General features: G+C 45.4%; 1 protein-coding gene across 2 annotated transcripts; it reads left to right on the forward strand.

The window, feature by feature from the left end:
- Positions 1 to 225: 225 nt before the first annotated feature.
- On the forward strand, positions 226 to 16,264 carry LOC133469111 (vesicle-fusing ATPase-like). 2 transcript variants are annotated; one of them, XM_061755740.1, is made up of 22 exons: positions 226 to 384; positions 1,201 to 1,286; positions 1,427 to 1,523; positions 2,068 to 2,107; positions 2,942 to 3,108; positions 3,383 to 3,490; positions 3,604 to 3,679; positions 4,701 to 4,856; positions 6,748 to 6,947; positions 7,834 to 7,999; positions 8,391 to 8,465; positions 8,551 to 8,738; positions 9,580 to 9,675; positions 9,954 to 10,110; positions 10,185 to 10,318; positions 10,965 to 11,031; positions 11,109 to 11,188; positions 12,348 to 12,482; positions 12,661 to 12,774; positions 15,428 to 15,483; positions 15,928 to 15,976; positions 16,059 to 16,264. In XM_061755740.1, exons 1-21 carry the CDS (start codon positions 373 to 375, stop codon positions 15,950 to 15,952), a joined length of 2,235 nt encoding a protein of 744 aa, XP_061611724.1. In that variant the 5' UTR covers positions 226 to 372; the 3' UTR covers positions 15,953 to 15,976; positions 16,059 to 16,264. The 2 variants fall into 2 exon arrangements, with proteins under 2 accessions (XP_061611724.1, XP_061611725.1); XM_061755741.1 differs by lacking the exons at positions 226 to 384; positions 1,201 to 1,286; positions 1,427 to 1,523 and having other exon boundaries at positions 2,079 to 2,145.
- The last annotated feature ends 65 nt before the right edge of the window (positions 16,265 to 16,329 follow it).

The following is a 16,329-nucleotide window of genomic DNA, read 5'->3' on the forward strand; positions in this document are numbered from 1 at the left end:
GACACGAAAATACCTTGGCAACTGTCTTGTCTCAGTATCCTAATTTGGTTTAAAAACTGTTATTGCCCCTGTTATTTAAAAACAAAACAAAAACTGCAAATGTTTAACGCACGCAATGAGTTTATTAAACAGTAAAAGGCATTCGGCACTCCGCGTGTGAATGAGTATACTGTATTAAAGATAAACCACCAACGATTGTTACGGCACTTTTTGGACGCTGTGACGTCAGGCGTGCGTTTAGTCATGTGACGGCACAAGATCTCGTCTCGCGAGGTGTGGTGGTAGTAGCTTACGCTGTCAGCGGAAGGAAAAATTAGCACTTTCTTTGCACTTAAAACCGCATTTAAAAAAAGTAATAATCTCAACATAAAGATGACAACGAGGGTGAGTATATCTCGAATGAACATTTAACGAATAAGCCCGTGTACTTTTCGTGGTCGGGGAGGTTAAAAGTGGTCTTTTCGAGGACTAAAAAGGCTCTCGTGGCAAGAAGCACTTGTCATTCAAAAGTTGGCAGCCCGGAAAGAGGAACCTTATGACCACTTTCTCTGCTAGCATGATTTAGCTGTCACCTAAGTCTGTTAAAACTGAACACGGAAGACTAGAAAGTAGCAATATTTGTGTTGTGTGTATCAAAAGAAGTGTGTAAGCAAGTTTGATCTCACTACAACACAGGTTTGACCGGTGGCTGTTTACGTCAGCAGCCTTTTTCAAGGAACTGCTAACGCATGTCCACAAAGTACTTTGTGTTGCTATGTTTGCAACTTTTAAGTGCATTAAACCTCTTAATAATTATCCTGAAGTTTAACGGCACAACGATTAACTTCCGGCTTAATTTACGCGAACCCCAGACGTCATCATCAATAACTACATAATTAGAATTTTAACTCCTTCACTGCCATTGACTGCTATATCAGTCAATTGTCCACGCTAACTGCTAGGGCTGGCAGTGAGGTTCCAGGGCTCTGGCTTCAAGTTCTGTTTTATAGCCTAGTTTGGTTTTTGTAGTTGGGATTTCAACCCTTTCATGTGTTAGGGTTTCAAATTAAGGCTACAAGGCCTGTGTTAGGGGTTTCAAGTCTCAGTGTTTACCTTACGGAGACCCTAAAAGTGACTGGCAGCCCATTTTCCTTGCGTACCATTCTACAGAAAGAAGGCTGTGAAGTTGTTTGAATTCTGTACATCATCTTCTCTTGTCAGCTGATGAAAGCGGAGCGATGCCCGACGGACAAACTGTCCCTCACCAACTGTGCTGTTATCAACGAGAAAGAGCCGCAGTTTGAACAGTTAGTTTTTCTTCCGAGACATATACAGATCTATCGATCTAATAATACAAAAAGTGTTTCCCAACCTTTACTGAGCCAAGGCACCCAAGGTAACGTTCATTATGTATTAATCATTGTTGTTATTTCCCCCTTCCTCTCAGACACGTGACTGTGCGCAACCTAACACGCAAGTACGTGTTCACCTTGAAGACGCACCCCAGCGTCAACATGGGCAGTATCGCCTTCAGTCTGCCGCAGGTACGACTTGGGACCCCTGATCGGCCTGCTACGCCGCATTCTGCCACCGGGGGGGTCCCTCTGTCTGAATGCAATCTGTCACTTCGGGATCATGTCAGTCTTAAGTGGGGAAAATTGATTCTTTTAACATTTTAACCCGTTTTTAAAACGAGAGCGACGTGAAATTGTGTGTAGCCCGCTGTAAAACCTTCTGCTGTTGTCTTCTGGCCATGTGAATGAGCATCTTTGCTTCTTCTACCTTTGCCATCATTTTGTAGTCACTGTACAATTGTTCTTTGTGTGTGCGTGTGTGTGAGCCCACTGTTGCTTTTTACTAAGTGCTTTTTCTTCCTTTTAACTCGGCCACCTCTCGGTCCGTCTTTAACCCGGGCCTCCACCGCACCAGCACACAGGTACTCTCGAACCCTCACTTCCTCCTATTCTTCTTCTGCCGGACTTGCAATCTGCTTTCTAAGCTGCGTATACCCCAGTGTTGTGATTTAAGACCATATAAAGTCCATCTTGTGTTTTTTTTTTTTTTTCTTCTTCTTTTTCCTCCATCCAGAGAAAATGGGCCGGTCTATCCATCGGACAAGAGGTGGAAGGTGAGCTTAAAAGATGCTCTCACTGGCCACTACATTAGGTACACCTGACATCCCATAAAAGAGCTTGTTTCAATCGCAAGTGAACATTATCACCTTTGATATAGCTCATGTATTGTACACCCCCCGCTACTGGCAAAAAAATAATTATGCAAGTAATTGAAGCCCACCCCAATGATTGTTAACTCCCTATCTTAATACATTGGTGCTTCGAGATACGAGTTTAATTCGTTCCATGAGCATGCATGTTGTATCTCAAATCACCTTTCCCCCACTGAAATGAAAGGCAATGCCATTAATTCATTCCAGCTTCCCCCCCAAAAATGTAATGCGTTTGAAAAATAGCACTCTAGAATATTCTACTTTATAAATACATCCAGGTATGACAGGTATATTTATATAGAATGTAAATAATTAAACAGTTTTTGCCACATTTTGTTTTTGCTTGAATTCAATGGACAGTGTGCGCGCTTTGGCCACCAGCAGTATAATACAGACAAACGGAAGAAACATGCAGGCGGTCACAGCTCTGCAGTAGTAGTCGTAGTAATAGTAGTTGTTTTTTGTGTGTGTCTGAAACACATTTTTTCCCTTTAAGACCCTCCCCTGTCCCCTGTGTGACTACTTTTTGCCCAATTCTGCATGTCGATTTCACTTTTTCCAACAATGACTTCAATATGGAAATAGTTTCCTGTCTGTTATTGTAGTTTTTCCCAGTTACGGGAAGAAAAAAAAAAACAAATTTTCCAGAGGACTGATCCAGTTTTGTGCAATGTGGCCCTCCTATTAATCCTGGGACACAACCTTCCAATAATCAACCTCATATTTGTTGTACAGTCTCCAACTACACGTTTGACAAGTCCAAGCAGTGCATCAGCTCCATGACGGTGGAGATCGACTTCCTGCAGAAGAAGAACGCCGACAGCAATCCGTACGACTCGGACGTGATGGCCAACGACTTCATCCAGCAGTTCAACCACCAGGCCTTCACTACGGGCCAGCAGGTACCAGACGCTCGTCCATATCAGTGACTGAGCGAAGAAAACGCAACACAAGAACATTACGTAGCTAACAAGGAAACTACTTTTACATAGAGCTCGGCAGTTAATTAATTTGAGTGATTATTCTGATTGGGGTTTTTATTTCTTCAAAGTGCGTCTTAGCGATTTGGCCGCAAAAACAGACAGCATGATCGGCATCCGTTTCACGCTGTTGTTCTTATGCAAAGTACATGCTTGTGGTTCTATCTGCCTCTTTGTGTGTGTTTGATGTGTACAGATGGTGTTTAAGTTTGGCGATAAGCCATTTGACGTGCTGGTGAAAGATATGGAGGGTATGGACCCCAGCATCCTTAAGGGCGACCAGAGCTCGGTCAAAAGAACAAAGGTGTTTTTTTTTTTTCTTTCCCCCATTTCTTCTGACGCCTTGATTCCTTCGCAATGACATCATGCCAATGGCGTCGCGCTAATAACGATAATGACAACGTGTCCTTCCCTCAGACTGAGATCGGCCTGTTGCTGGCAAACAGTCAGGTGATCTTCGAGAAGGCGGAGACTTCCTCCATGACGCTGATTGGTGAGCTCTTCTTCAAAGACATATGTAGTGCCCTTTATATTGCGTTTGCCATTTTGTAGCGTTTTTCAAAGGTGTACTGACTGAGTAGAGGTTCTTCGCTATATATTGTTTGTCAATGTGTTCCACAGCGCACCTTGACAAGTAGCAAACAACCGATGGTCACCAGAAAAACTATATCCCACGATGCATTGCACCAATACCGATATAGCATAGCAACACATCACAAGACAGGTGGACATAAACTGCTTTGTTTGCATTCATTTCGTAAAATCCACCCACCTTAAAACAATATGTTATGATTTATTTATTACAGAAGATCCACCAGCCGACGTTCTTCTGCGACAGCAATGATGTAATTACCGACGCCCGAGTAGTGTTTTAAAACAAATTTTCATTATATGGTGAATCAGCGAACGATTCCGAGCACTGCCATCATCCACGAGAGGAGTTGACGCTTCTCTATATGGCCACAAGGGGGCACCCTGCTCACGTTATTACCTCTGCAAAGGGGTTTCTTTACAGTTGTAGATTTGTGTGCACTTTCATGGCTGTTGTTTTTGATAGAGAAACAGTGATGAGAAGATATTCTTCCAAGCGGGTAGATTAGATGTTCTTCAAAGCAGGTAGATTAGATGTTCCTCCAAGGAGGTTGCTGTTCATATTGTCTTCAAGCTTCAAGCGTTTCCCAAGTTTCGGTGGCAAAAAGTCCTCGCTAAATTTTTCGTTCAAGAAAGTCGAGTCGAGCCATTACTTCGGTTAAACAGGTCATAAGTCAATAGTACGATCTTGTTCACTCACAACATATATTCAGTGATAATGGACTTTATTTATAAAAAAAAAAAAGGACACATTGTTAAAAATGTAGATTTTCAAATATCTAGATTTTGTGTTTTAAGTTTAAGTCACATGTCCTAAAATTGGCAATTGTAGTCTGGCTCGAGTCAAGTCATGAGACTCAAATCCTCCACCCACCTCTGGTAAGAATAAATCAAATTGCCTGTTTGTTCAACCTCCCTCGCAGGGAAATCCAAGACCAGGGAGTCTCGCCAATCCATCATCAGTCCAGACTGGAACTTCGAGAAAATGGGCATCGGAGGCCTCGACAAGGAGTTTTCCGACATCTTCCGCAGAGCGTTTGCGTCGCGAGTCTTCCCTCCCGACATCGTGGAACAGATGGGTGAGTTCCTATCTTAGCGCCACCTGTAGCTTGAGCATACAGATGGGTAAAATAGCCCTGCATGTATGGACATAGACTTGGAAAAAACAGTTTATTTAATTTATTTGGCGTAGAGTAACTGCTATCAGCAGTGGATTATAATGACATGTCAAATCCATTCATTGTGCATAAATCCTTAAATCCAAATGATTGGCGAACACACCTTTGAAGGTGAATGTGTCATCTGTCATAATTGGCGATTAGCACGCAGGCGAGCGTCTGACGTGTGTCACGTGATTCACAACTCTTCTTCTTCGTCTTTGTGACTCATCCGCCCCTCTCCCTGACACATTAGTCCTGATCCTCAGGCTTGTGAGGACGTGTTCAAAAGAACCTTTTTTTCAGTCAACCCTCGCCAGTTCGCTAATTGCCTTTTGGAAACTCACTGACTTTGCAAATTTTTCTGTAGAGCACAACTAGAACGACTATATGTATCACTGAGTCAAAAGTGTAATTCAGTAATGCAGTAATTCATATTTTAACATGTTGCAAAGTGGCAGAATATTTCCGGTGCATTTTCTTTCTAAATCAAATCATTCTTAAGCCATTTATTTTCAAGGGCAATATTGTAAGATGAGCTTGAAATGATAATTAAAGTGATTGTTTGGATTATAGTTCGCTGGAACTCATGAACGCCTCTGCTCCCGGACAAATTGGTTTCCGAGCAAAATTTTCAGGTCACGTTGCTTAGGTTGACGAATGCGGAACGTCTATCGAGTACATTGCTATAGTTTATTGATATTGTGACAATAAGTTAAAAGCTTGACGATTTGCTCCAGGCATCATCTTCATTTTTGGCTGTAAAATAGCCCTCAGTATGGCTCCCAAGAAAGTGACAAGTGCAAGCGATTGTGCTATTAACCCCGGAAGGTGTTGCAATTGCGACGGTATCCACTGAGCTCTCTTGATGAATTCTATTTCTATTCATTTTAACGGGACTAATTGCTGCAGCTCGTTGACATTTTAGTTCACGAACGGAGTCCCTGAAGGAATTAAGCTGGCTGGTGAACTGAGGTTCCACTCTAATTCGCTTTAAACTATGAACGCAGGCAGTATGAAACATTTTCGGTAGGGCATCTACTATTCATGGGTCTTGGTCCCTAACCCCCGTGGGTACACGCACGCACACACACCGATGATGCCGACCTTTAGCCAAGCACTGGTGCGCAGGAGTCGGCCTTTGGCTGTGTCCAGCTGGCCGCTGTGCTAAGATGTCAGGCCCTGATAGCGCGTCCAGCTAAAGGTAAAGATCTAATTGGCCTGCATGAGGAGTACAGGTGCTGACAGTGGGGGGAAGGCAGGGTGGGGGTGGGTTGCACGCATTTTGGGTGCGAGTGTTGCTTTAAGAGGGAGTTTGACTCCTGCCGAGGTCACCCGGGGTTTTGGCGCCGAAGACGACTTCCCACCTGGCTGCTCCTCCCTCCCTCGGCGGCCACAAATGGCAGCTCAGATGTTTATCAGCGGGCCTCTCAATTGGCCCAAATGTCACGGCGCAGGTGCAAACGGCCGCCGTGAAAGCCACACTGTCCGCCCAGGTCAACTTCGCCCAACGGCACGCTGATGATCTTAAGCCAGGGAACAGGGGCCGAATCCAATGCTCGATGTCTTGGCCTGATAAACACGAACTAATATCCTCCGATAGTTCTGTTTGTTCTGTACTGGTATCGATCTGGAAAAAAAAAAAAGTGGTATGGAACATCCCTAATCATTTTTACACTCCTGTTTATATTGTGACATTTACCATTTCTGCAGTGATGTGATCTGATGTCGTATCGACTTAAATATGTCAACAAATATATAGATATAATATTAGCTCAATTATGGTTGCAAAACACGGTTCTCCTTTGTGCAGGCGGCAAGCACGTGAAGGGCATCCTGCTGTACGGCCCGCCGGGCTGCGGCAAGACGCTGATGGCGCGGCAGATCGGCAAGATGCTCAACGCCCGCGAGCCCAAGATCGTCAACGGCCCCGAGATCCTCAACAAGTACGTCGGCGAGTCGGAGGCCAACGTTCGCAAGCTGTTCGCCGACGCCGAGGAGGAGCAGAAGAGGGTGAGCGCTCCATCCAACCATCCGTTTTCTTCCGCTTGTCCTTGTTAGGCTTGTGGGCGAGAGGCGGGGTACACCCTGGACTAATCGCCAGCCAACTGCTGGGCACATGTAGGCAAATGAAGCATTCACACTCACATTTACACCTATGGACAATTTACAACCTTCGGTTCATCTTCCTTTTTGGAATGTGGGAGGAAGTTTGGAAGAGTTCCTCTTCTGTTTCCCGGTGCCTGACACGAGGCCGGCTGGCAAATTGAAAACGTTGAGTGCGTATACACTGACCTCAATTCCATCAACATGATTTATCTGAACAAATAAGAAGAAAAAGTAATTTCTCCAGGAGTGGACAGATCTGCCCTTTAGGCGGGCGTGAGATGCTGATAGGGGTTGGGCAGTGGTGGTCCGTTTGGATAGTGAGACACTCGCGTCGAAGCTCAGTCTTCACCAGCTAATGAGGCGCTTCTTTGCCTTGCCCTCACGCACACACGCAGCTGCTTTAAATGCTGCACTGACAGGTGTGTGGACGGAGGGAAAAGCCCCCACAGCTTGTTGCCTTTCTCCACTAATGATGAAGGATGATAGAAACGTGACATTTGACTGTTCAGGCACGATATGAGTGAATATTCTTGGAGACTTCTTGGAGAAAAGTATTGTAAATGGCCCTCAAGCCGTTGCAGCCCATAAAACCCAAATGTTTCAGTTTGAAGTTGTCTATTCTACTAAATGCTGTGTGGTTGTTAAAATATTCGCAAGTATCAAAAATTATAGCACAGCAGGCGCAGAGCTCGGCGAGCGGGACCGAACCAGGCGTGTGGGGGGGGGGGGGGAAATGCACCCATAAAGACAATTCTTCTTTTAAACATGTCCCCTTTCAAACTGTCAATAGCTGGGCACCAACAGTGGCCTGCACATCATCATCCTGGACGAGATCGACGCCATCTGCAAGCAGCGAGGCAGCATGGCGGGCAGCACGGGCGTGCACGACACGGTGGTCAACCAGCTGCTGTCCAAGATGGACGGTGTGGAGCAGCTCAACAACATCTTGGTCATCGGTAAAACGTCAATCCCAACAATAAGGAAAATGCATTGTTCCAAAAAATCTTATATTTTCAACTTAACTACGCATGCTTAAATGTTCAAAGAGCACACCCTTTAAATGCACGCATGCAGCACACAAATACTACATACAGTATGTTGTACAGTAACTGCATTTTTTCATTTTTGGTCTTTTATTGTTTTCTGTTTTTATACGATACAGTGCTCTTTTTATTAAAGATGCATAACAAAAAAAAGGTTTTTTTTGGCAGCCAGAAGAGATGAACAGCATTTCAATTGAAATTTGAATAGCATGGTTCACTATACGAGTACATTTTGTTACACGCTAGTTCACGGAAGAAATGAAGTTAAGGTCCCACCGCTCTGACTGGTCTGTGCCCTCCTCAGGTATGACCAACAGGCCAGACCTGATCGATGAGGCCTTGCTGCGGCCCGGAAGACTGGAAGTCAAAATGGAGATTGGTAAGCGTGAAGAAAGATGAGACTCTCCTCGGCGTGTCGGCGACACGTCAGCCTCGTGACGAAAGCGCCCGCTTCTCGCTTTCAGGCCTGCCGGACGAGAAGGGTCGCGTCCAGATCCTGAACATCCACACGGCCAAGATGCGTCAGTTCAAGCTGCTGGCCGGCGACGTGGACGTCAAGGAGCTCGCCGCGGAGACCAAAAACTACAGCGGAGCAGAGCTGGAAGGCCTGGTCAGGGCGGCGCAGTCCACCGCCATGAACAGACACATCAAGGTCAGCTGTGAACCGTACGTCAGGATTCGAACAGCTGAAGACTTTGTTTAGTCGACTATAATGTGATGAAAGCCGAGTCCGAGTCTATTAATTGATGACATCATTCATATTTTTTTCAGTATATCACAGCGGCCCTTAACCGTTACCTTTTTTATTTTATTTTATTTTTTATTTTTGGGACACTGACCAGTTTCATGTAAAGACAGATTTCAACAGACTGGCGTAGAAACAAATGATTGCAATTCAACAAACTCCACATTACGCTTAATGTAGTTATTGTAAATAGTGGGAGCCCTGCGCATGTTTTTCTCTTGAGGTGTTGCAATATGGGACTTCCAAAAAAATACGTATTCCAATTTGCATGATTGTGCACAGGTGGATGTCTTGATAGGTAGATGTTAGTTCAACAAAAGATGACTTTATTTAACCCTTTACCTGAAATGGACATATTTCAGCAGCATTCTCGGACAAGGCAAGAGCAAAAAACCTACTTGAGAAATGAAATATAGTGGATTATTAATCTGCAGGTTGACAGGCTGAAGGTATGAATTATTTAATGTGTATGTGTGTGTGTTATCATGAGAAAACTGCACCTTATCGTTGTGAAGTTCAAGCCTACACAGCTGACAAAACATTTGACTACACACACACAGAGTGCAGCAAATATTTGCAGGCGTTGACGTATGATGGCCGAGATGTCTGGAGCCCCGTGTGAGCTCGTATTCTTCGCTGGGGTCTTTTCCGTCTGTCCTTTGTCGCTCTGCGAAATTGTGCGCTGGAAACGTGCACAACTCGTTCATGTGTGCGCGCGCGTGTGTGTGTGTGTGTGTGTGTGTGTTAGGCCAGCAACACGGTAGAGGTCAACATTGATACGGCGGAGAAGTTGCAGGTCAGCAGGCTGGACTTCATGGCCTCCCTGAACAACGACATCAAACCTGTAAGTTGGGAAGTCTCAAATCAAGTTGAATCCAAGTGTCTGTGGCCGTCATGCTGGCACCAGTGGTGGCGAGTAACCAAGTACAAATACTTTGTTACTGTACTTGAGTATTTCATTTTGTGACAACTTTTTACTTTTACACCCTACATTTTGAAAACTGATATTGGTACGTTCTACTCCTTACATTTGAAAATGGATATCTGTACTTTGTCAAAGTAGGCTCCCAACTTTTTCAGAATTCTAGTACTTTGTCTCTGATGCGAAACCGTCCCCCGCAGGCGTTCGGAACCAACCAGGAGGACTACGGCAGCTATATCATGAACGGCATCATCCGCTGGGGGGACCCGGTGTCGGCGGTTCTGGAGGACGGGGAGCTGCTGGTGCAGCAGACCAAGAACAGCGAACACACGCCGCTGGTGTCTGTGCTGCTGGAGGGTACGGGGCACGCACGCACACACGCACACAGAAAATAACTTCTGACGGACGTCTGCCCTGATTTGACGACGCAGGTCCACCCAACAGCGGGAAGACGGCCTTGGCGGCCAAGATCGCTGAAGACTCACAGTTCCCGTTCATCAAGATCTGCTCGCCCGACAAGATGATCGGACACTCCGAGATCGCCAAATGCCAGGCCATTAAAAAGGTCGCTGTTATTACTATTAGACTCAGCAGTGGCTAAAGTATGACCCGTGGGCCACATATGGATCACTACATTCTTTAATCTGGCCCGTCTAGTATTTACATCATTGGGAGTCCTGTTATATTTGTTGCATCAGTTTAACTTTTTTTTTAAAAATTTATTTATTTATCTAAATGCATTATTTAAAATATATATATATCATTAAATAGTCAGTTTATTTATCGTAAGTAACAAATAAAAGCATTGGTAAACAATTTTAAATATTGCCACTGTTGGACAGACAACTCCTATGTCCAAATTTGGTTGATTTAATATGTTTTCACAAATCTAAAGCGTACTATTGGTCAGTCCCCGTTTTTGTTTTAAACATTTTGTGACCAAGCTCAAGTGTGCGGAATTGTCAAGCCATTAACATTGCATTGTCTTTTTGACAACTGATCATTTATTATAAATACTAAAATAAATAGTACAATCAACCATTTCCGTGTGACCTCTGACCTTTTGAGTACAAAGAATGACAAATTCCTGTAACTTGGAGGTGGAACTGCGGCTAGTATGATCTCGATTGCCTTAGCTCGATTTGAAACTGCCGAAACTTGCCCTCCTCGTTCGTTTTTTGTGATGATTGCGAGTTCTCCCCCGGTGTCAGATATTCGAGGACGCCTACAAGTCTCAGCTGAGCTGCGTGGTGGTGGACGACATCGAGCGCTTGCTGGGTAAGCGGGCGGCCGCAAAAAGCCTTTGTTGACATCGCGCTCGTTCTTTCACATTGTCTCTCCGCTCCCGGTTTCAGACTACGTGCCCATCGGCCCTCGCTTCTCCAACCTGGTGCTTCAGGCTCTGCTGGTCCTCCTGAAGAAGCCTCCGCCCAAGGTAAAGCTTCAGGCTGCCGCTCCGTCAGCGGCAGAGAGAGGGCAGCAGATCACGCGTGTGCGCCAGCGGGGGCTCGCTCGCTAGCAGCGGTGCGAGGGGACGCTTGTTAGTGTTTGTTGCGCTCTCGGTGAATGGCGCCGCCGAGAGCCGTCCCTCGCTCTCGCTGCGCCCGTAGCGCGTTGCCGGGTTTGTGAATGAGCGGATGGCGCGCTGTATAGCCGCATGTGCATACGAAGCGCCGGGCCCAGCGGGGCGCCGGGGGCCGGGGCGACACGGAGGAGAATGGGCTCTGTGAGAGAGCCGGGACCTGGCAGCGCCGCCGCCTGTGTGGCACCTCATCTGCATGCAGCGTCGCAACCCCCCACGCCACGGGGGTGCAGCCGGCAGCCATAATCCCCCTGTCTGCTCGCCACTCTCCTGCCGCTCCTTCTCCTGGTCCTCCTCCAGCTCGCCGGCTTAGCGCAGCTACAATTATTTTCTTTCTTCTTGGCTCATGTTTGTCTGCCGCTCTGCTGTCGTCCTCGCGTCGTTCGCCCTCACTCGCCCGTCTTCTCTCCCCTGCTTCACACGTCCGTCACAGCATCTCGCCACCTATGAGCTCTGCAGCACGACCACTTCAAATATCACAAATACACTTTGAATTTACGTTGTTCCATGCCCAAGATCTTAACTTCATTTCTCATATCAAATCAATTTTCCCCATTGAAAGGAATTTAAATGCCATTAATCTGTTCCAGCCCCCCAAAGAGCACCGCCATTTTTTTGTGTTTGTAATAAAGAAAAATACCCCGGTATTGTAAGAAAGCATAATAAAAGAGAATATAAACAAGCTTTTTTTTATGTAATTACTGAATACGCTGTTGTATTTGTGTGTCGATGTGTGACTTTATGGGAGCTGGAGTCGGTAGCTCCTCGCGTGAGTTCTCATTTGGTATTTGTGTTGTTTGACTGTTTGTCCCCTTCAATAAACGGCTGAAAGCGCATCGGCAACTCTGCCCCTCCTTGCCCGACGCCACGGCACGAACAGTGCCTTAATTGCTCCGTTTATTTCCACTGCACTCAATCGCTTGTCTCGCAAAAAAAATCGACCGAGCCACGGCTCGTAACTCGAATAATGTGGTACGTAAACGTTCCTAAGAAGAGTTGGACTGTCTTCCAGGGCCGCAAGCTGCTGATCATCGGCACCAGCAGTCGCAAAGACGTACTCCAGGAAATGGAGATGCTCAACGCTTTCAGCACGACCGTCCACATTCCCAACATCTGCAGGGGCGAGCAGCTGATCGAGGCACTGGAGGTAACGCGCACAAACACACCAGCCTCTTAACTCTGCGCGGGTGTAGTCGTTAAATCAAATCAAATCCAGAGCCACAACTGCTTCTATGCAGCACATTCCATACATAGTATGTTCCCTTTAAAGCTCGTGTTGGAGAGGGCGAGATGCTGAATGTTCTGTTGTTTTTTTTCCTCTCCAGCTGCTGGGAAGCTTCCAGGAGAGGGAGAGGGCGGCCATCGCCAACGCCGTCAAGGGCCAGGGCCTTTGGATCGGCATCAAGAAATTAATCATGCTCATAGAGATGGCGACACAGGTACGAGAGAGCGAAAGAGAGCCTTTTCCTTGTCGCAAGAAGAAGCGTTGCGTTGTTCAAAAGTCTTGCTGACGTCTTTGATAAGAACGCCGACTGTTAACATTTTCAAAAGTCAATTCATTAGCAACAGCACCAGCATACACACTCACCAGCCACTGCGGCGAAATCAAATGTTCATATCCCACCTTGCAGAGATACTCATTTAACAATATTTATTGTGGCGGTACATTGTAAGAGTGATTTAAATGATTTTAAATTGAACATTTTTTTCATCAAGAAAACTAGAGCAGCTGAACTTGATTTGGGATTGATCACAGCCACATCAGCAGTTATCAAAGGGTGTGCTCACTTGCGCAATCATCTTATCTTAGTTGTTGTTTTATTTCCACCCCCCCCCCCACAAATTGAGTTGTACAGATATATATATATATTTTTTTCCTTTCACAAAAACCTGGAGTTTGAGCGGGGGGGTGTAGACTTTCTATACCCGCAACATACACGTGGCTCGTGTGAGTGTATTGAATTTTTGTCTATAAAAAATGTTTAGTGATAAAGTCCGTGGCACCAGATTGCACGCCAAGGACATCGGCGTCCCACCTTCTGCGCTCGAAATTCTCGCCTCGTATTCTCCGGGCGTTCGTCCTCCACATCTGGTCGCCAGAGCGTCCCCGCTGTGTGAGCGGCTTCGCCCGATGATTTGTTGCGAACGCTTCTCGGTCACCACTTCCACTTCCAGTTCGCTCATACTTGACAGCGCGCGTCCGTCCAAGTGGCGCTCACGTATCCTGACTCACGGGGACGCGTCCCAAAAAGTCCCAAAGTGTCCCGTGGCGTCCTCGAGACTGGCGAGGGGACGGCAGGTTCAACCGACATGTGCATTTAATTCATTTAGACACAGCCCCCTCCCGGAGGTGTTTGTCATATGGCCCGCAGGGGCTTGCGGTTTGGCCTTCCAGTTGAATTTTGATAGGTTTTTTTTTTTTGTTGTTGTTGTTTTTTTTGTTTTTTAAACATTCCTTCATAAAATGTCGGAATTTGGTTTCCCTCCAATGATTTCCTAACGACGATGCTTTAAAGCAGCGGTTCTCAAACTGGGGTCCCTCGAGGTCTGCAAAATCATTTGCAATAAATGGTTGTCGTGTCATTTTTAAAAAAGTGCAGACGCTATAGGGACAGCCACGCCAATAAAATTCAATTAGATTCTAAACTGATTCATCATCCCAACTTTGGCTTTGGGACGATTAAAAGCTCTGATTTGGTTGTGACGTATTATCCCACATAAATCTGACAAGCCTGCATAAAATCAAGTTGTTTTTTTTCCCCTCAAAAATTGCTTATCATTCTAGGAATAAAGTCCTATCTTTTACGAGAATTTTTTTGGGGGAGAATTATGGTGGTTTTTCCAGAATAAAAGGAACCACAGATAGATAGATAGATATTTTATTTATCTCTATTATTTATACTCGTATTAATAACAATAACAAGAATGAAAAGAAATGAAATTTGATCCAAACAAGATAAAAGATTGAGATGTTGAATGTTGGTACGTGGAAAGTAATAAATATTTTTGTACAATAAGTGAAATGTGGGCATCTGCCTCACAGTTCTGAGGACTGCGGTTCAAATCCCGACCCCGCCTGTGTGGAGTTTGCATGTTCTCCCCGTGCCTGCGTGGCTTTTCTCCGGGCGCTCCGGTTTCCTCCCACATCCCAAAAACATGCACGGCAGGTTGATTGAAGTCTAAATTGCCCTTAAGCGTGACAACTACGAATGGTTGTTTGTTTGTGTGTGCCCTGCGATTGGCTGGCGACCAGTTCGGGGTGTACCCCGCCTCCTGCCCGATGATAGCTGGGATAGGCTCCAGCACGCCCCCCCCCCCGCGACCGGCGTGAGGAGAAGCGGCTCAGAAAATGGATGGATGGATAGTGAAAAGTGGGAAGTATATTGTTGACAGTGCTATATAATGATAATGAATTGTAAATGAAGTTGCATTTTTCAAATTCACTTGTTAAGATACATCTTTCTTCCCTCGCCAAGCTTTGACTTTAATATGATCATTTTCTTATTTTATTTGGGAAGAGGGCTAAAAGTATTCCCTGTAAAAGTATGACATTTTATCACTGAGAAATCCTTTTTTTTTTTTTCTTCTTCTTCTTCTTCTTGGAAAAAAACCCACAACTTTATTCTCAAAATTACACTTTTTTTTTTTCTTAAAAAAAAAAATCATAAATTGCCCCTTTTGGAAAATAGGCAACTTTTTAATTCTTTTGTCATTTAGGGGTACACATGGTAGTGATGTTCAATTGGCCTGAGGTGAATTTATGAGGGAGTCGTTAGAAAACTATCTGCGGGACTCCAAAATGTTTGCGGATCCGGCACGTCTCTCGTCTCTCGTCTCGTCTGCGGTATGCTGACGACGTTTACGGCCTGGATGTTGTGTAATTGCTGTGGTATGCGCGGTGGCCGCCGTGTTTTGCACCCCTGACCCGTCCCGAACGCGCGTGTGCCGGGACACGCCGCCGCCATTATCTTTCGCGTCGCCACGGCAACCCCCGCTTCTTCCTGCATTTTTGGATGGACGAGCAACTCCTTGTCGTTGAGGATCACACGTGAAGGTAAGCGGCTCACTTTCTCCTCTCTGTGTACTTTGTAGATGGACGCCTACTACAGAGTTAGCAAGTTCTTGAGTCTGCTGCGAGACGAGGGAGCGTAAGTGTTTGGCCTTTCGCTAGCGCCACCTAGTGAGCTCGGGGGCCCGAAGCACTATAGCAGGCAACTTCACGTTCAATCTGACGAGGGTCGCAAAATTCCGAGAATTTTCAAAATCGGGAACTTTCCAGGAATTGACAAAGTTGAAGGTTGGTGATTGGCTAGGTGTATTTTGTACAGAGTGAAAGGGATTAGCAAAAAAAAAAAATCGGCCAAACTGCTCATATCTTAAAAATAAAATCAAATAAAAAGTCTTAAGTTGGGTCACTCATATCTCAAGGCACCACTGTAGAGTCGTCCAAACTGTCTTAGCGATTGAATAATTTTTCTGACCTTGCGCTGTGATTCTGGCCCTTGAATTCATCCAACATTGCAATCATTTTGAACGCCGTACCCCTGATAACTGACCACCAACCCGCATGTTGTTGCTTCTTCCCCGTGCAGACTCGGTTCGGTTGGGCCAATGTAGAAGGGCTGCGGCCACCTTCGACAGGTAAGAAGCCAACAAAACTGCTCGCATCAAACTGAAATCATTTTCTTTTTTTGTTTTGTTTTGTTGTTGTTGTTATCGACAGATGTTCAATCAATCAACTTGTTTGCCTTCGTCCTCCCATGGCGAAGTGTCCCGCACGCTTCACAAACATTGTGCAGACAAGGGCTGCGTACTGGATCTGTGTATATTGTAATTGTTGATGATCAGTGACGGCGATTTTATATATAAATAACAAAGAAAAACATGGTTGTACTCCTTATCATTCTGCACACCTCAATGTCTTATGTTGTTTACTCACCTTTTTGTCTTATGAATAAATTATGACGACAAAAAAGGGAGTTGAATCAGTACTT

The sequence above is a fragment of the Phyllopteryx taeniolatus genome, chromosome 19, assembly GCF_024500385.1.
Source record: "Phyllopteryx taeniolatus isolate TA_2022b chromosome 19, UOR_Ptae_1.2, whole genome shotgun sequence".
NCBI lineage: Eukaryota > Metazoa > Chordata > Actinopteri > Syngnathiformes > Syngnathidae > Phyllopteryx > Phyllopteryx taeniolatus.